This window comes from Falco biarmicus, chromosome 5 (assembly GCF_023638135.1).
Source record: "Falco biarmicus isolate bFalBia1 chromosome 5, bFalBia1.pri, whole genome shotgun sequence".
Lineage (NCBI taxonomy): Eukaryota > Metazoa > Chordata > Aves > Falconiformes > Falconidae > Falco > Falco biarmicus.
Genome location: NC_079292.1, coordinates 61,398,677 through 61,418,745, shown reverse-complemented (window position 1 = coordinate 61,418,745; position 20,069 = coordinate 61,398,677). Strand labels below are relative to the sequence as shown.

Genomic DNA, 20,069 nt, shown 5'->3' with positions numbered 1-20,069 from the left:
TCACCAGTGATATGGGATGCTTAATTTTTTGTGCTATGAAGTTAGGCTCTAAGAAGGGCTGGATTCTTAAAAGGTGGAATGCTCATCCTTTTCTAAAATTAGGCTTTGTCTTATGTTTGATAATCTCTGGTTACTTCTGAAAGTTTTTAATCCTGTTTTCATGTATCCATTCTCTTCTGATATTACGACAGACATGTAAAATGTTAGCTTTTACTAGTGGTAAATGGGTTATGACAGTGATCTTCTATTCTTGAGCTAAATAAAGGAATTCTCCAGTGGTACAGTGTGGTGACTATTGGATTTTTAATCACGACCTTTGTATTATTCTAGGTACACCTCCAATAGGCCTTCTTTTTTTAAACTTCACAGCAGCCTTCAATCACATTGACTTAAGTTTAGTGATTTTTTAAATCTTACTTTCCTAGTCAAATACAAAATATCACTGAAGGTACAATACCTATTTCAATGTCACTTAACTGTGCATTACTGACAAAAATAGCTCCCTTCAGTGCCTTCCTGTTAACCCTGTAAGAGGCTCCCAAGAAGCAGCATTGCCTACCATAAGCAGTAACAAGAAATTAAGCAACTGAAAATAAGAAGAAATGCAAGCGTCTATAAAAATAGCGGATCTTTGTGCCATAGCGAAGTATGTTTCAACTTTATTCCTTAAATACCTTACCACTTTTCTAACAAATTCATCATGGATTGATTCTTCCACAAACAGCCTGCCAGCTGCAATGCAGTTTTCTCCTTTGTTGAAATACACTGCTCCCATACCCTGATCAGGGGGAAAAAAACATTGATATTTATATGCATCCTTTTCAGTTCAGTTTCCCTTTCATTCTGTTCCCTTGGGTTGCATTCAGTGTTTGTGACCCTCAAATCATAATGCTTTACATAAAAGGACATCATCAATGCAACAAACAGGCTAATCTTATAACTGGCAAACAAACTTCCATGGAGCCAAATAGCTCAGGATGAACCCATTATCAGTACTCTTGCCATTTCCATCAGCATTCCACAGAAACACCTGCTGCAGCATCACAGAGAAGAGGGCTGGCAGCATGACCAGTGAATATAAACCTGTGCTAATCCACTGAGCAATACTGCTTGTGTGTGTTGGAAGTTGCATGTGACCAAACAGAACATTACCTAACTCTAATCTGCAGAGAACCTCCTGTTTCAAGAGCGTGGATTCAGACCCCATGCAGTTTGTTCCTTTTTTTACTTATCAAGAACTAACACCTGCCATTGTTTTTCCAGGAAGGTGGGGAAAGGAAGAACAGGGCAAATAAAATTTCTAAAAAGTAGTTTTCTGGCAGCTGTAAAAGCCCGGGGTCCTGGCATTAGCAGATATGAGGGGGTTCATGTGCTAATATCAAGAAAGCATTTTTTCCACAACCATTTAAAGCTATCAATGTCAGGTATAGCTCAGGCCAACCCCTGCATCGCCCTGTCAATTCTACAGCTGAGAATAGGAGTGGGGCCAAACAGTGCGCTGACTGCAGAGTTTCAGCTTTTATTATTCTCTCAGTCCTGCCAAAAGACACTCCAAAAACGGAGAGAGTGTATAATTAGTTTCTTCCTGGTAGCAGTACCTGCTTATGCTGGTTTAGAGAATTCATAGAATTAGCACTTTGGGTAAGTACAGTGTGGAAGACTTATTTGCTTCTTAACGAGTAAACTGCATCTGCTGTCATTTTGATGAATCAGATTACCTGAGCAGGAAATAAGCTCACTAAACCCACTGAATTTCTCATTAGCACATCTTATTTATGAACTGTAAATACATTATGCTTATGGGGAAAGTGGACTACGATGACTGATGGTGAATTAATAACTATATGGCAGCTCACTGTGGGAGCTCACTGTGTATTTTAACTCACTTTCAGGCTTTTATTTTTTAAGCACTCTTTTTTTTAGTATCAGATTTTGGCAAATAAATTTTACGATGTTAACTTGGCTACTGAAAATACTTTCCAGCATTTTCTAATGTATATTTCGTGTAGTACTGATCCCTGCCTTTTTGGTGCAGCATGAACAGTTGAATTGTGCTGGCATAAAGAAACATCCTGTAGAAAAAGAGGGTGTTTTCTAACAGGTCGCATGATTTTTCATGCAAGGGCTCCCTACTGCAGTTTTTGGCAAGTCAAGAAGAATATTGCAATACTGTGAGGATGTATCACAAAGTCTTTAAATATATTTTACTTCAAAGTAACATTACCATTTTTACAGCTCTGTCAAGTTCACAGTCACTGAATATGATCAATGGGGATTTACCACCAAGTTCAAGAGAAACTTTCTTCAGATTAGTGGCTGCACTGCAAAAAAATATAAATAATCATATAAAAGAAACTTTTAGATAGTTTATTTCAGTATTTCCTTTGAATTATAACTAATGAAAATGTATAAACCTCTATTTTCCTATAGTGACTTACAATTCTACATAAATGTAAAAAAACCATATGTAATTTTGCTTTTCTATTACTGCTTCATGCACAATATAGCTAATAAAATACTTCAGAGCTAGATTAAGCAGTGCTTATTTCTGAATCTTTTGCTGAGAGTACCTCTTCATGATCTGTTTACCAGTTGGTGTTGAACCAGTGAATCCAACTTTGCGAACATCTGGATGTTCAGACAGGTGCTGTCCCACTAAGCCACCTGCAGGGAGGAAAACAGTGTAACTTGACCGTGCATCAGCAATTTTTACTACTCCCACAGCAGCACTGTAACACAGGAAGAGCTGACAAGATGTCAGTCAAGTACAATAACACATCCTTATTTATATGTACAGCTTTATTCTTCATATGGCTAAGAAGATTTTAGTATTAGTTAACTTGGATCACGTTAGTGTCTGCAAATTCTCCCATCTGCCTGGACTAAAGAACTTCCTTCCTAATATTCCACTGTAGGTGGAATAATCTAATTTGTAACAGAGCCTGCCTCATTGTCCTGGTTTCAGCTAAGATATAGTTAATTTTCTTCTTAGTAGCTGGTGCAGTGCTGTGTTTTGGATTTGTTGTGAGAACAATGCTGATATTTTTAGTTGTTGCTAAGTAATACTTATACTAAGTCAAGGACTCTTCAGTTTCTCAGGCCCTGCCAGCGAGAGGGCTGGAGGGGCACAAGAAATTGGAAGGGGACACAGCCAGGACAGCTGACCCCAACTAGCCAACGGGACATCCCATGCCACAGAACATCATGCTGAGTATATAAAGCTGGGGGAAGAAGAAGGAAGGAAGGATGTTCGGATTGATGGTGTTTATCTTCCCAAGTAACTGTTATGTGTGATGGAGCCTGGCTTTCCTGAAGATGGCTGAACACCTGCCTGCCCATGGGAAGCAGTGAATGAATTCCTTGCTTTGCTTTGCTTGGAAGAACAGCTTTTGCTTTACCCATTAAACTGTCTTTATCTCAACCCACAAGTTTTCTCACTTTTACCCTTCTGATTCTCTCCCTCATCCCACCAGAGGGGACTGGGCAAGCGACTGCGTGGTGCTTAGCTGCCAGCCAGGGTTACACCATACAGGGCCCATACAGCCACTTTGTTGCTTTTCTTCATTAGGGAAAAGAGGAAAATGGTGACATCAGGTAACATGCTGTGGACCGTGACTTACCTATAGTGACCAATACACATCTTACCAGCTTGCTCCAAGTCTCACAGTCACATTTAAATATTTCCAATGGATGGTAAGATTAGGAGAAAAATAAAGTTTTACAATCAAGTGAAACATGTTTCTCTGTAATACATCCTTTTTCAGAGTGTTCATACTGTTTGTGTGAATTTGTGAAGGGTGTAGGCTGACAGCTCCTACCAGCTAGAGCCAGGTGACATACAGATTCTTCCAATTGTGTTCTGGAAATACATGAAATCGCTGTATGATACAGATGCAGGCCTACTACCAATGAAGATACGTGCACTTACGTAATAGGTCTTCAAAAAGATAAAACACTAGTTCACCAGTTTTAGCATGACCTACTCTTCCCAGAAAAATGATTAGTTGAAGTTTTACCTGAACCAGGCAGAATATTTATAACACCCTTAGGAAATCCAGCTTTAGCTGAGAGTTCTGCAAACTTCAAGGAAGTCAGAGGAGTGACCTAAGTAGAAACATACATATTAGGTCTCCTGTTTTAATTAAATGTATGATGATATCTTTTACATTCAATACATCTTAATTTTGATACAATATTCATCTTCTGGCTCAGAGTATCAACAAATTAAAAATTATCGCTTCTTGTGGAAAAGAATTCATTCTTGAAAATGAGAGTAGCGTCAGAGCAAAATGAAGGACAATCAGTACCCTGTATCATCATGGCAATTTGTATTATTATACATGCACTTTAAAACACATGACATGGTCAACCTATGGGTACATATGACAGGTCAAACCTACAGGTGAAATTTGCCAGGTTGCCTGAATTATTTTGCCTGAACAAAGAGTGAAGGACCTGAGACATCTGTACATTCCCTGTTGGTTTTACCTGAGCTGGCTTGAGTACGAGTGTGTTGCCTGCAGCCAAGCATGCTGCGCTCTTCCATGCAAGCATCATCAGCGGGTAATTCCAAGGGATAACAATTGCACAGACACTTACGGTAGGGAAAAAGAGGAAAAAATTACATTTTTTTATTAGAGCTTTTGAATGGCTTTCCTGTATGTCAAGGCTGACACTAAGAAGATAAAAGTGATACTTACCCTATTGGCTCTTTCTTGGTGAATGTTAGATTATGGTTTGGCCGAGCCTGGTTAATTGGAATTGTAGCACCCTAGAAGGCAGAGGAGGGACAAATCTTGGTACTGTTTAATCATTTTTATTACAAATATATTTGCCATATAAGAATGTTTTGGAAAGCCACAGAGTAGGCTTCAAAACCAGAAGCATTTTTGCATCAGTGAAAGGGGCAGGGATGTTTCTACTGTATGATTTCCTACTATAGATACTGTAGTCAACTCCCAATCTTCATTGGAATGAAATAAAAGCATAGATAACAGAAGGATGGAAGAAAATATAGTGAGGGTGTGAGGGATGAAAAAGAGCTGAATTATATTTTTGACTGTCGATCTGAAAGATACTTGAGGAAATGCTGTTGAACCTGTGCCACCAAGCGAACTCACCAGCTTTGGTCAGAATCTAACACAGCACATGAGTCTCTGCACTTACTCACGTGATGACCACAACGACATTCTGCTCCACGAATAATCAAGAGCTGACTAAGCATGCATATCCACTGTGACACCTCAAGTGACTTCTTAGATATTTAGTCGTATTCTAAATCCATATTCTCCAACTGGAAGCAGACTGTGTCCTTTTGTATTGTCAGGGAGACCCATTTTAGGTAAAATTCTACTTTTGCTTTATTTTTTGATTCTTTGATTACTTTTGCTAACACTGCTTTTTGACACTGTGTCAACAACAACAAAAGGTCTAGAGAAGCACTGCCACTGATCATTACCTTTACATATTCACTTGCCTGAATTTTGTCACACCACCCAGCGAAGTATCTGAATGTTTGCACAGACATTCCAACATGGGTCTTCAAAGCTAAAGTGTAGACAGCTCCTGAGTCAATAGACTCTATTGTTGCTAACTCTTCTTGATGTTCTTCCATCAGGTCTGCAAGTCTTTAATAAAAACATTACAAATCCACATCAAAGAGAAGTGACATCTAACCATTGACAGCCTACAGTGCTATTTGGTATGGCAAAGAATAGTAACTAAAATAGCATTCCCACTGAATTTGGAGGTGGAGCACTGGAGACACTGCTCATTAATATCAGTAAAAGCTTGAACAATTGCCTGTTAAATCTGCAAATGTTTTCACATTGGCTGTGGTAGACACTGGATGAAGACATGAACTGTGAAAGCTTACCTGACTATTCAGTTATGGTTTTGTAAATAAAATAGTAACTACAAAAGATGTACTCCTGTTGTAATACAATGAGCCAATTATAGAAAATCAGACTAGTAAGTTAGAAAGCAAATACACAACAACATAAGAAGTGTCAAGTAATCAAAAGTACCAAGAAGGAGTACTCATGATCCTAGCGTAAGATGTGAGAAACCTAGTTTCATAACGCTGTTTTGTATTGCCTGAACTTGGACTAAAATGTTAGATGCTTCAAAGGCACTCAGATGTCCAAAGATAGAGCTCCTAAGCTGTAAATGCAGATTGAATTTTATATGCCTTGGTACCTTTGAAAATGTGGCCCATGGTCTCCTTGGGCCTCAAGTTCTCCATCTGTTATTTAAGAAGCAACACAGTGAGTTAAGTAAGACTGTGGTAAATATTATGTTAATAGTAGCTATCAGAGTGTCTGAATAATGGAGCTGCACAGGCAGGTACCTATACTTATGAGAAGCTCTCGTAATTTTAGTGGTCACCTGCTCAGACAGAGAGGTCTGCATGAATTAATTTTTACGTTCAATCTTTGATCTCTTACATGGCAGTGGAACAGATGCATCAATGTTTTTTCTTAAGCTTCTATCTGTGCCTTAGTAGTCTGACATATAATCAATGCTCCCATGTGATTTTAAGAGCTTAACCAAGTGCATTTTAGATCCTATTGAGTATTCAAAACTGGGTGTGAAACTTATTTGTCCATTATGTAAATTCTGCCTGTTTAAAGCATTTGCAGGGATGTGGAAAAATGCTCTTTAATATCCATTTTAACTGTATCTTGGAGACCCAGCTACAGGTCATTGGCAGTAATGTCTAAAAGAATGGATATGGCATGTCAGGGACAAAGGAGAAGGACCTAGTTAATCGCAAAATCACAGAGCGGTCAGGGTTGGAAGGGATCTCTGGAGATCATCTAGTCCAACCCTCTGCTAAAGCACGTTCTCCTAGAGCAGGTTGCGCAGAGTCATGTCCAGGCAGGTTTTGAATGTCTCCAGAGAATAACGCATGCTAAATATCTTCTATTAATGACTCCTTAAGACAAAGTAGCAGAGCTAGGGGCTTTAATGGTACAAACCTTCTCTTTGTTCCAGCGCTCAAAATCTCTGGTTTGAACCAAGGGCCAGAGAAAATGGGGCCTTGTTTGAATTAAGGTGAACCAGAGAGAGCCTTTATTCATACTGGGAGTGGTCTGCAACATAAACACTCTGGTATAACTATCCTAAAGAACCAGTCACCTAAGCAGAGAAGAGTGTAATCCAGGAATAATCTATGGAGTGTAGGGCAGTTACATTTTCCATATGTTTCCATACATTTTCCAACACAGTTACACTTGCAAATCTTGCAAGTCTAAACCACAGAGCAGTAGTTCTAAGACCTTAAAAGTTTCTCTTCAGGACAGAGTTAACTTGGGCTCTCAAGCAATCCTAATACAAATTAAAGCCAAGTTTGTACATGCTTTGAATCTGTGCATACTTGCAACAAATTTAAATGATCAACTGTTTTTAATTTTAATGAGTTCTGACTTGCCTGTTTTCTGTTATGATGACTACTCAACCCTTTTAGAGTCCTGAAGGCCTTTTTCCAAGGCCTGGTCACATACTTTATGAGACAAACATAATTTTCAGGTTTGCTTTCATTCTCTTTCACTAAGATGCCTGCAATGCCTTGTAAAACGTGGCATTTTTTAATTTATTTTTTTTTTAATTACACCTACTTGGTTCATAAGGATATGGTGTCCTGGTTAGGTTTTCCTCAAATTCTTTGTTTCCATTCATAAACAATAATTTAAAAAATGGTGTCAGTGAGAGATCACAAGTTTCCTCTCTGCTACAAGAAATGTTAGCCAGCCAAGACCTGAGGTTGGTACACTGAAGTAAATCAGGGGATGAAAAGATGGGTAGTCTGGTTCCTCTGACAGAGGGACTACGAATATCCACCATATTCAGAAACTGTACACAACAATGTTGCAGAGGAACAAGCCCATGAGATTTAAGAAAAGGAAACAAACACAAGCTGCCCTTCACATACCTGTACATGAGTCGCCCTCTTTCCCTTGCATTCATTCTTCCCCATTCACCATTTTCAAATGCCTCCTTTGCTGCTGCCACGGCCTTGTCAACATCAGCCAATGAAGCAGAAGACACACTGGCTATTATCTGTCCAAAGGTAGCATTGTGTTAGCTCCAGCTGAAAGGCTGGGATGCAGGATGTTACTCTTTCCTCCTAAAGTTCTTGACTGGGTATAAGCAAATACTTAATATCCTCAACCCCAGCAGTTGCCATGGGTGAGTCAGGCTGCAAAGAGTTCAGACACAACTGAGGTGGCAGAATTTGGAGGACACTGGAGGGCCTCAGATTCCTAGATCTTTCTTCTTCTTCACAGCAAGGTGCATTGTCCCACTGGATTTCACCTTCTCTTTCCACATTCTTTACTGTGAGGGTGGCAAGGCACTGGAACAGGTTTCCCAGAGAAGCTGTGGATGCCCCATCCCTGGAAACATTCAAGGCCAGGTTGGATGGGGCTTGGAGCAACCTGGTCTAGTGGAAGGTGTCCCTGCCTGTGGCAGGGGGTTGAAACTAGGTGATCTGTGAGGTCCCTTCCAACCCAAACCATTCTACAATTCTATGATTCTATGACATGTAAAATCAACGTGGTATTACAAAAGTTGGAAGTCTTTATATGTGGTAGTATGATCTAAACATGCTAAAATTACTCCCGTACGTTCCATTTCTTAAGAATGGAGCTGCTGTTACCGTAAACCACCATATACACACGTATTTTATGATGATTGTGTTCTATAGATACACACACTGTAAATACTAATACAGAATTGTTATAACTTTTATTCTATTCTGTAATGAGTTTCAGGAAAAGTAGCAGTCTGACTTCTGATGATAGTGAAATATGTGGCATTTCAGCAGAATTTATTTACTCCAGAATTAAATGACAATTACAGGGACATCAGAATCACCCCTCTTATTCATAATTCATAGTTATGAGTTGCTCTAAAGATTCAGTAGTTCAGAACTGAAGTGCAACTGTATGTATTTTCCTACCGGACAGTCATTTTTCTTACAGGGAATTTAAAGGGATATTTTAAAGTCATACTTGCCCTAAGACATCAGATTTGTAAAAAAAGTAAAATAAAACCTGAAGTTGACAACTGACACGAAATAGATACAATATCCTAAAAGAAATACTTCTTTAGCATCTAAACTTCAGCAATTTTTGTTTGCAAAACTAAAAAAGAATGAAATCAAAGTAAAGCATACAGGTGGGTATGGAAAATGACATAATAGTTGAAGTGGAAGTAGATTATTTTTGCTGTGCATCTTGACTGAAATGGAAAAACTGCAGAATATGCAAACTGGTAAGTAAATTGAAACTTCACATTATTTCTAGGTGCTGTTTAATGTGTACTGTATGGTTTTGAAATTAGCAATATTCAGTTCGTGTTTTGGATTTTTTAATAGGCAAGGAAATTGAAATAAACTGGTATTGATCATATTTAGAAATTACTTACTGATCCATCTGCTGGATTTATAGTGTCATATGTTTTCCCGTCATCAGCATTTACAAATTGCCCATTTATGAAACACTGGTATGGCATATTCACAGTCATGTTGTTCATATTTTTTGAAACCTAAGAGTGAAATAACAAATTTCTTTACATTTTTAATAACAAAGATTTCAATGTATCTTAACAAGCTTTTGATATCTGCAGCCAACATCCAGATGCATTTTCGGATGTATATATGGCTGTTAAGAGCGGACAGAAGAGTAAAATGAAATGGAAATCTTATTCTCCCTGAATGCCAATGACCATATTCTGAGATAGTTAAGCAGATTTCTGTACTTTTTACCATTGGATCTCTATGTTCAAACCAATACTAAACCCTGGTTAAGGCTGGCCTTAGTGGACTTCAATCAAATACATAATTCCCAAATTCAAGAAATCCTGACTTGCTTAATGACTTAAAAAAAAATGAATCTTCCTTTCACACAGTTTTTTTGGAACAGATTCTTTGAAGAAAAATCTAGCACTGCTTGCCTCAGGAAAGCAGACGGTCCAGAACCATTCTGACTGAAGCATACTGGCAGGGTGAGCTACTCTACTGCATATTCTAGCTCTCCTGGTTTCTGGAACACTGTAAATGACATTATATATCCTTCCCTCCCAAATGCAAATATATAAAAGTTGAAAAAAGAGTTACAAAGAAGAGTTTGTATGACTAAATATTTGTTCGCTTTTCCTACTCCATCAAGCAGTCTAATAAAATGCATTGCCTGCCCTCCCCCCAAGTCCAAGGAAGACTAAGCAATAAAGGCAAAATAAAAGGTCTTACATAATCGATGACTAACTCTTCTTCTTTGTCTTCTCCTCTGAATTTTCTGACAGCCATTTGAATAAAGTCTGCAAATTTAGTGGCCATATACACATCTTCATTCTGCAGCTGAAGTTCACTGTATTTCTGTTTAATCTCTTCTAGCATTCTAAAGATTTTGCAGAAAGAATAAGTTTAATTACAAATGAAAGAATTCTTCAGATAATTCATTAAAAGGTCAAGAGGGACCAAAACTGGGCACCAGTTTGTATGCATGAAAATGCGTGTGTGTTTCCCTGACAACAATGGCACAAAAGTAGCGCATTTTACTGAAATCTGTTGGTTTTATTGTGGGTGTTAAGGAAAAGAAAACGTCAGTTCTGAAATACTCTTAGGTAAACTTTTGGAAATAAATTACAAATAGAATATATCAACTGATTAAATAGTGTATGGGACTACTCTAACCAATACATGGAGGACATTCAGAGCTCTACAAGACTGGTAAGTAATAAGGGCAATAATAAGTTTGGTCTTAAAAAAAAATAATAAAATGCTGGTTTTGTACTATGGCCTGGAATATCCGAGTTGCAAAAAGAAGGTAACATAACGCAGGATGAACTCGGTGCACTTTTAAGCATGGGCTCAATTCCTTCTGTGAAAGGCTCCTCTTTTTGCTCTGGGGAATTCTTTGCTCAGCTTCCCAATCAGCCTCCTGGTCTTGAGATTACCTGTCACTGCATGCTGACAAGTTTGAGTATGACCATGCTCCCCCGTGTGGCTGATGTTCCTGAAGTTAAGGGGAATTTTCCTTCAGTACAAAGAGCAAGATTACATCAGAACTTCTAATTTTGGGAGCAGCAACGTACTACATTTTCAAAGGTAGAAAAGGGAATAGTCAGAGTACTGGAAAACACGGGTGGATTTTTTTTTTTAACACTACTTGATTAACTCTGATTTAGAAGCACCATGACAACTTTGTTTCCATTAACTTTGCCTTCAAACTTTTATTATTTTGAGGGTTTTTTTTACCTGACAACATGCATAGACGATGCTCCAGATTTGAAGAAGTCTGTGGAATCCTCAATTACAGCAACGTTGCTCAAAATACCTTTCCAAATAGCCTAATAATACATAAATATAACAGAGGCAATAATGAATAATCCTCTACAAGAACTATTTATGAAACTGTATTTTCTGTGGTATCTGTGCCTACCACATAGTATTTCAAAGGATTCTAGAACTGTCTAGACATAATGTTGGTCAATAAATTCTTCAGCGTAATTATAAAGATATATTATTTTGTCCATGCTAATTTCACCTAATAAGGCAAGAAACCTGAATGGTACAATGCTAATGATTTTCAGGCCCATTTTTAAAATATCTTTTTCCTCCAAACAATTACTTTCCCCTGCATTATGAAATAATATCACCAGCAGAGGCAAGGACAGCCTGGAGCACTTTGTGACTGGATTGATGGCATTTCTGGCACCTGGGCAGAGCTGAGGAGTAGTTTGAGCCGCACACATGACATGAAGATTTCCACTAATATGAATAGTGAAATAACTGGTAATTAGGTTTCAGAGTTAGCAGGCAGTGTTATGAACTAAGAGTTTGTATTTCTTTTTGCTGTTGTCTCAGTCAGTCAATAGCTCCAGGCAGCATTTAGTTTGCTGGCAAGCAGGTTCAAGGTAATCTTGAAGCAGCAGTTCAAAACATTAGTGCATCAGGCTGCCTGGCTTGTACCAAAAGCCATTGACCCTGTAGCAAGAGTTAGCAGAAGGGAACACATCTGTCATTCGTTGGCTCTGGCACAAAACTCTAACGATAAATGTGGTTTTCAGCTAAGCCCCTGACATCCTCTGCAGGAAGGATTACAGGAGAGGGCAGCAAAGTGCCTCTCCAGCTGTGAGAGGCTTTCTGCTCCGGCTGCCCCATCCCACATCCCTCTGCCAGCTAGCCCCTTGTGTGTGGCTGTGCTAGAAGACAGACAGCACACGCAGGTACAGCTAGAAAACTGCTGCTTTTCTCTTTAAGACTGCTGTTCTAAAGACTCCCTGGAGCTTCTCCAACAGGACCACTCTGAGTACATCCTAGTAACACCACAGTGAAGGAAAGATTTCAGAACTGTCCAAGTCTGTCAGTGTTGAAAATCTCACTGTTGCGAGGTGAAGGTCCATTTGCTTTTCCTCACTCCCACCTTCATCATTCATAGGTATTTACCATAACTAACCCTACAATCACGGTCTTTGTATCACTTGTATCTGAAAGAAAACTTTCCTCTAAAGTGACATGTAAGTACTCCAGTGAATTCCCAATTCCGCCTGAATAACATCAATAACTAAAAACTAAACCCCATATTCTTTGAGTAGTTTTTATTAAAAAACAGTTTGCATGGCTAAATATCAGATATGCCTTGCCTATTACGAAAAACGTGTAATGCTTTTGTCTGAAGTAGTATCTTACTAAAGCAGTTTATTACCCTAATATCTTCTGCCATCTTTTTCTCATCTTCCGTAAGTTCCAGGGTAGTTGTTTCATCAGCAGAGAAGTATTTAGATGCAGGGATCATTTTCCCATCCTCAAACTGCAGATTTCTCACTAGTACCTGCAAAACAAGACGATATGATTTTAAATTATCTGGGAGGTAATACAGCCTTTTATGAAGAGTTTTTAGGCATTAATATGGTTATTGAAATAGTAAAATAAATGGCTGGCAGGAAAACTGCTATGATGCAGGTAATTTAACACTCCTACCTTTCAGATTCTCTCCTAGTATTTGTACATTCTAAGCCACACTGGAAATAAATATGGATTGAGTGAGAAGTAAAACATGAATGTCTTTTCTATAGCATGGCAAAGGATTAATAAACTCCAAGCAAATTAGCTGTCTGTCATTAGCAGCTGGATTTGTATAGCCTGAAAATTCCCACTACTTGCATTTCTGGCTAGAGTTATTCCATCCATGCTCATGTTTGCCAGTATGAGCACTTACCATTTTCCCATCATTACCAAAAACGACTAGACCATTCTTGGTTACAAGTCCAGGTCTTGAAGCACCTTTTATTGCCAGCTCATGTCCAGCAGGCACTGAAGCGTCAAGTAATGATGACCCGTAAAAAGTAACCACCTATAAAAAAAGGTAATTAGAAGTGCACAGATTCTAAACATGCTCTAAAATTCTAATAATGAAATTATGCTTTAATTACATTAAAGCTTCAATGTAAAACAAATAAAATATAAATTCCTACACAATGAAAACATGTTAAAAAATTATTTCTGTACCTTTACAACCCAAAACATGTACAACTTTGCAGACTGCCTAATCTGCAAAGCCGCTTAGCTGTAACAATGTGCGTGCTGGAACCAGTGCAGAAAGAAGCAGCTTTTGTCAGTGCATGCCCTGAGTGAAAGACCAGCAGAAGCCTGACTGTGACTAGCGGAGTCCGGCTCTGCTCTCAGGCTGGCAATGCTGAACACTGCCTCTCTCCTGGGCTCTTCTGTTCTTTCTGGGCTCTCAAACCAGCAACAGTTCCTAGACATTAGGGCAGAACCAGACTTTTAGAGCAGCCTACCAGCAGATCATTAATAGGTAAGTAACAAAATCTGGACATCACAGCCAGGAAAGATAATGTGATTTTTAAACTGTGTGCAACTACAATGTGGATCAAATGTATAGTACTTCTAATACACTGAAAGGAAGTAGTTGGTCTTGGATAATATGAGATGTATTTATTTCTGCAAATGATCCAGGCCCAAGTCTCTTTAAAATAAAACCTTCTTTGTTATTTCAGTAGCTCACAGTGTTTCATTTTCCTGTTAACACTGTGATGTTGCCCACTGTACAGCATGGGTTGCATTGTACTGTAATGCATGCATACTTCCAAGAATGACTGGCAGTCTGGTTCTACCCTTCTTACTTACTGCTTTATACTATGCCTAATTTTTTTTCAGATACTGCTTTTCTCTTTCTTTGAATTAAATGGATCTATCATTAAAAAAAAAAAATCTTAACTACTGTGTTCCGTACATTTAAGGTGCTTGTTCTAGATATAGACCAAACATACAGTCATTAGATGAGAGCTGCTCCAATGTAACTCCCATTTGTATTCACCTGTATGCAGACACTTTGACCTTTTTTATTATAAAACTAAAGAAGAGGATATAGAAAAGAAGAATATTCTGGTTTTCAGAGCATACCTGGCCATCTATCATTGCCCATGCTCCAGGCACTTTATCATGCCCTCGAATCCAATTGTGCAAAGCTGCTGCAGGTTGGTCCCAGGAGATCTAGGAAATCAAGATATGCCAGCTAATTCTCTGTTTAGGTATAGGTCAACCTAATAATGTTTTCCTATATAAGAATTATAAATTCTCCCTTCTCTTTCAACTGCTAATTTATTTAATACAGAAAAGGTCTGGTCTAATAAAGGAAGATCAGTGATCTGCAGATGGCTAAGATCAAAGACTTATCAAGTGGGATGCTCTTAGCACTTCCATATTCAATGCAGTCTGTATCTTTTCACAGATTCTCCTTTTCACATTAATATAATGAAAATGTAACTTTCTACTAGGTATTCATTCACAAATAATTAATATTATGACTAAAAATTTAATAAGCATAGTATAAATATAAGGAAGTATGCGTATGTCTGGGGTATCATCTTCTGCTGAAATTCACCTATTCACCACTTGGATCCTAAGTTCTTTAAGAAATCTACAAACTTTTATTAAAATACTTTCTAATCATTTACTAAGTCTTTACAAATTGTTTCATAAATGGAGTCCCTACTACAACTTGCAATTCCTGCAAGACTTTGATGAAAAAGGAAATAATGTTTTAAGAATATCATGTATATTTCATAGGTAACACCAGTGAAAAAGTATTCCTTTATCTTTGCAATATTGTGAGTGTATGTACAAAATTAATTAAAGTATCAAAATAGCTAGCAAATAACAAAACTCAGTTATCCAGCACCCCTCTTAGTTTAAGCACAAAGAATATTTAGAAGCAAGTTATAAGTCAATGAAAACAGTTTTACAGCAAGGAGATTAAGCTAGTTCTCTCCAAGGAAGCTCCTTATATATTACATTAAAGGGATGAATAAAAATCTCCTTCCGCAACACTATTAATTTCTAAGGTAAGTCAGGAATTAAAATAAGATAAAAAGCATCAACAAAATATTTCAGGTGGAAAGGACTACATTCACCATGGACAAGAGACTGAAATTTTTGGAACATTTTCTACTTTTTTTAAAAAAACTTTTTCTCTGGTCTAGAAAAGGAAAAAGAAGGTACTACAGGCAGCATTTACTATCACTTTATGGTGGCCTTCCCAATCACAAAGAAGATCCAACTTAACAGAGTGGGGGTGTTTAAATCATCTTTTTATCTGTTGTTTGTTTATGTGACCTATAGTTTCTTTCCCTGGTGCCAACAAGAAGCATGCAAACACTTGCTTCTCCTAACATCAGATCCTTTTCTGGGAGAGAATTTAGTATGGACTGTTGGTAAAGACAGACAGTTATCTTTGTTCAACGCTGTGTTTTAAAGTATGCTAACATATTAAGAATCCACTGAAGGTGCAGCTGCCATCTAGCTGTGTGTAGCTGATCCCAAGTTGGGCGCCAAGTCTGTAAATGTATGTAACTGCTGAAAGGGAATAGGAACTTGGGGCTCCTTTACACGCCTCCTCAGTAGTCCCAGGAATAAGAGGTAGAGAAACAACTGATTTAAAATTCATGTTAACTTCATATTACTATTGTAAACTGAGTTAATAACTTTTCTAGTGATAAGCACAAAACACAGTGTTATTTAACACTACCTCTGCATTTTCCTTTTTCTGGATCCCTTCATATGTTGCCCCTTCTTTAGGCTGAGGTATACGAGGGGCCTTACCATCAGCAATTAGATGTACAGCTTCCACCTAAGTGAAAAAGCAACAGATTTAATGTTAGTTTGGTTTGCCTTTTTCCCTCAGTTATACTTGTGAATGACAGCAAAAGACTTTCTGCCACAAGGAACTGGTTTATTTTTAAAACTCAGGACTTTCAGAATCTAGGGGACCAATGCTGCACTGTTTAACACATATATGTATGTTTAAACTTCTTTGACAAAAGAAATAGCCTCAAAAATCTGATGGGAGTACCTAGTCACCGAACACACAGCAGCTGCCTAAATTCTGCAGGACCAGAATGTGGCTCAGTACAATTGCATTCAACTCCTTCCTTTTTCTTTCTGCAAAAAGTTGTTTCTCTGCATTTAAATGAAGAAATAAAAAATTTCTCTAACGATCCATGCTGAGTATTTTTTTATGCATTTTCTTTTCTTAATTTTAAAACAATACAAAAAAAGGACAAGCATACAAAATCCAAAGCAAATCCACCAGGTCTCTGAACTTAAAACACCTCACCCCTAATGTTCTGTTCTCTCTGGGCCTTTAAAAAATTCCACCTTGTAAAAACATTCAAGAAATCTGTGGAAAGAGCCATATTCCAAACAAACTCAACTTCTTGCCTTCTATGGAAACAGGATATGCTCTGCACACTACCAGCAACAAATATTCTGACACCACCTCCTCAGCTGTTGTGAAGTAGCACAGCTCCACTGAAGTCTGGGATTTGGCTGAGCACCACAACCGCTGTGTTTCCAAATGCATGCATCTTGTCTATATTTCCTTTACTTTCAAACTTCATCAGATACTTTTCCTCTTAAAATGCTGATATATAGTACAGCTAAACATACCATAGCCTTTATTCCTTCTGGGAAGAGAAACTGGTTATACAGGTCATCCACAGTATCATTTTGGCCGACATCACATTCTCGCTGCAGAAGGATTGGTCCAGTATCCAAACCATCATCAGCCCAAAAAATAGTAAATCCTGCTTTTTTATCTCCTTGGATTAAAGTCCTGGATATAAAAAAAGTCTTACAGTAAATACAAGCAGTATGAAACTAGTCAGGGATATCAACCCATCATTTAGTTTATGTAGATAGAAAAGAAAATCTTAACCATCTTTAACAGAAGTTTCATTGCTCATTTCATAGTCAGGAACCCACAGTTTTGATACTGTTGATGTGTGGCTTCCACAAAGTGATATAAGAAATACTGCAACTGAATCCAGGGTGTCTATCACAGTTCGTTGTGATAATTATTTTGAAAGTATTATAAGTGGTAAGACGCACAGAGCAAAAGGTGTGCACTAGTTAAGACATAACTTGAAAGATGGAAGCATCTAGACAGCATGTTACTTAACAATTCATGGTTGTTTGCTGTAATTAGCTAAGCCTCACAACTTACCTGTAGGATGGCAAGGGAAGTAGCTGTCACACAGCTGAAATAGCTAAACTTGGAGTTGAAAATTATGAATAAGCAACTGTTTAAGGAAAAGTTATTAAGGGAATGTGTATCCAGCCAGATTCGCAGCTGTTATGCACGAACATTGTACTGCTTACAACCAACCTGTGCTGATTTACATCAGCTCAGGATCTGCCCCTGAATCTGCAGGGAACTTCAGCCACTTATATTTTCCAGTCCGCCTCAGAATGATGGAAAATCAAACAGAAGTGTGCCTAAGAAAGCAGCCGGAAACTGAGAGCTGTATTTTTCCTCCATGCTGTTAACCATTTGTCTGCATGCAAACACCAATGCAATTTTCAGTAAGACATATCTCAGGTAAGTATTCCCCTGGCAGTCCATCTTCTAAGAGGATCATCTGAGGCCTGGCTTATAGATGTGAAAATTCATTATTAAATGTAAATACTGAAAACTACACTATTAAAAGGAGTAAAGCACACATTCGTGCAGAGCAAGGGACAAACTCCAAAAAACAGCTGGGGAAGTGAAAGCTTACAGTTAGTTAGCCCATATTGGACCTTTTACATATTTAAGCAGCATTTCTTCTGTTTTATATTACGTAAAAATTCCAAAAGAGCACCCTGGTGAGAAGTGGATGTCAGCGTGGCACTGGAGAAGTAGAAGGCGAGTGGGCAAATGTCCCTGATGCTGAACAGGTGACAGGACCAGAACTGCTGTGTGACCCCTGATCTCCCTCTGCAGATGGCCGCTGATAACAAAGTGGCAGCAGCTGGAAGAGGCTGTAAAGGATGGAGTGGGGAACCCTCGGAGGCCCAAGGCTCTTGTTTGTGCCTGGTGCCTCTTTAGCCAGGCCTAACTCACAGGCTTTCTTGGTCACACTGAGGGGGTGGGGGGGTGACAACACACAGGGTCTGATCAGCACCAGGGCTGTAGCCACAACACAAGAAAAAATCCATAATGAGAGCAAGGGGTGTGAGGGCAAAACATGAGAATAGCCAGCCAAGGCCAAATCCTAGCTTAGTTTCAAGGTCTTAGGACAACGGCCTTTACCTGAGAAGGGCAGGAGCCAATGCTTACAGAAGGAACACGCAAAACAGAGCAAGACTTAGTCATACACTGTTGGGATACATTCCTGTTTCTGGAAACCTTCACCTCAGGAATTTCCTGATAGAAAGTTTGTCTCTGCATCTTCCTGTGGAATAGATCTTGGAGGACTTGGAGAACTTTTCCTCCAAGAGACTTTCTAGAGGCTTCTAGGTGTGCAGTTCCACATTTTAATAAGGGAGTGCATTGAGTGAAAGTACCTCCTTTATTTAGTCAAATCCTACTACCTGATCTCTTTGCTGGCTGCCCCCTAAATTTTGATTAAGTATGAGCAATTGTTCCTTATTCACCTTCCTATGTCTTTCATGGCTTAATACGTTGCTAGCATATTTCCTTCCCAATGACCTCTTTTCCAATCTGAAGACTCCTAGGTTCATTTCCTGTTATGTGGAAGCTGTTCTATACCTTTGACCATCTTTCTTAGCCTTTTGTGAAGCATTTCTAGTTCCTTCATATTCTAACTGGTATGCAGACAGGATTATAAATGGTCTCTTTTTTGAGTAACAAAAATTAAAGTTTTATTACTGCTTACATATAGTCAGGATTTTTCCCCCTTCTGTGCATTATCTTATATTTTTTAACTTTGAATTTGACTTCTCCGTTTCATAATCTCATTTCACATTATCACTTTTACCCATTTGTGTAGAAAGTGTATTCTTTATTACAGATTGACATCAGAGTGACTGGTCTGAAGGTTCCTGGCTTTCTCTTTCAGCCCTGCCCCAAATCTGCAGAACCTTTGCTTGAAAGTCCCCTGGTCCTGAGAAGAGATTCTCATTAATTTATCAGTTTATCTAAAATCTCTTCTGCTCCCAGTTCAGCTCAAGAGGATTGTTCTGACATTCCATACAAACAAGAGCTCTATGGTAGCAACATCTTAAGCTCCTCCATCCTGAATACCAATACATATTTCCTACTATGGTGTTCTCTTTGATAAGTACCTTTTTAAAATCAAACATATCACCCTACGTACCTCCCACCTTTAATGCATTTGGGGAAATTATTATTCAATGTTATGCCGTTAAAAATTGGTTCTTTATTTCTTTTCTAACTGCCTTACTCTCATTTTTCACCTGATTTGTCAGTTTATGCTCCTTTTTATTTTACTCACTTGACACAGCTACCACTTTTTGAAGGATTTCCTTAGATCTCTAATAGTCTCCTTTACTTCTCCATTTAAGTACTTCAGCTGAGCACTTTTTCTATTAAGGATTAAAAATAAGAAAACAAAACAAAATAGGCTTTTGCTTTGAATCTACAACACAGTGTATTTAGATAATCACCATGCTGCCTGTAAGATTCTTTTAAAATTGTTTCTTCATATCTAGACAATTTCTTATTTAATTTAAAAACTGTGATAATGGCACTTCTGTTGTCACAAAAATGCTAGATCCCAGTCTACAGTGGTCATTATCGAAG

The 20,069-nt window shown here is 38.3% G+C and overlaps 1 protein-coding gene across 2 annotated transcripts in view; it reads right to left on the bottom strand.

The window, feature by feature from the left end:
* ALDH1L2 (aldehyde dehydrogenase 1 family member L2) overlaps positions 1-20,069 on the bottom strand; it is a 42,120-nt gene that overhangs the window by 4,689 nt on the left and 17,362 nt on the right. For both annotated transcript variants that reach the window (XM_056339851.1, XM_056339850.1), the window contains exons 4-19: positions 16,973-17,138; positions 16,053-16,154; positions 14,429-14,518; positions 13,224-13,358; positions 12,711-12,836; positions 11,261-11,352; positions 10,253-10,400; positions 9,430-9,549; positions 7,934-8,061; positions 5,477-5,627; positions 4,701-4,771; positions 4,489-4,594; positions 4,017-4,104; positions 2,571-2,664; positions 2,225-2,321; positions 680-778 (exon numbers count right to left, since the gene is read on the bottom strand). In XM_056339851.1, coding sequence (XP_056195826.1) covers positions 680-778; positions 2,225-2,321; positions 2,571-2,664; positions 4,017-4,104; positions 4,489-4,594; positions 4,701-4,771; positions 5,477-5,627; positions 7,934-8,061; positions 9,430-9,549; positions 10,253-10,400; positions 11,261-11,352; positions 12,711-12,836; positions 13,224-13,358; positions 14,429-14,518; positions 16,053-16,154; positions 16,973-17,138 — 1,813 coding nt within the window. The remainder of the gene's footprint in view (positions 1-679; positions 779-2,224; positions 2,322-2,570; positions 2,665-4,016; positions 4,105-4,488; positions 4,595-4,700; positions 4,772-5,476; positions 5,628-7,933; positions 8,062-9,429; positions 9,550-10,252; positions 10,401-11,260; positions 11,353-12,710; positions 12,837-13,223; positions 13,359-14,428; positions 14,519-16,052; positions 16,155-16,972; positions 17,139-20,069) is intronic.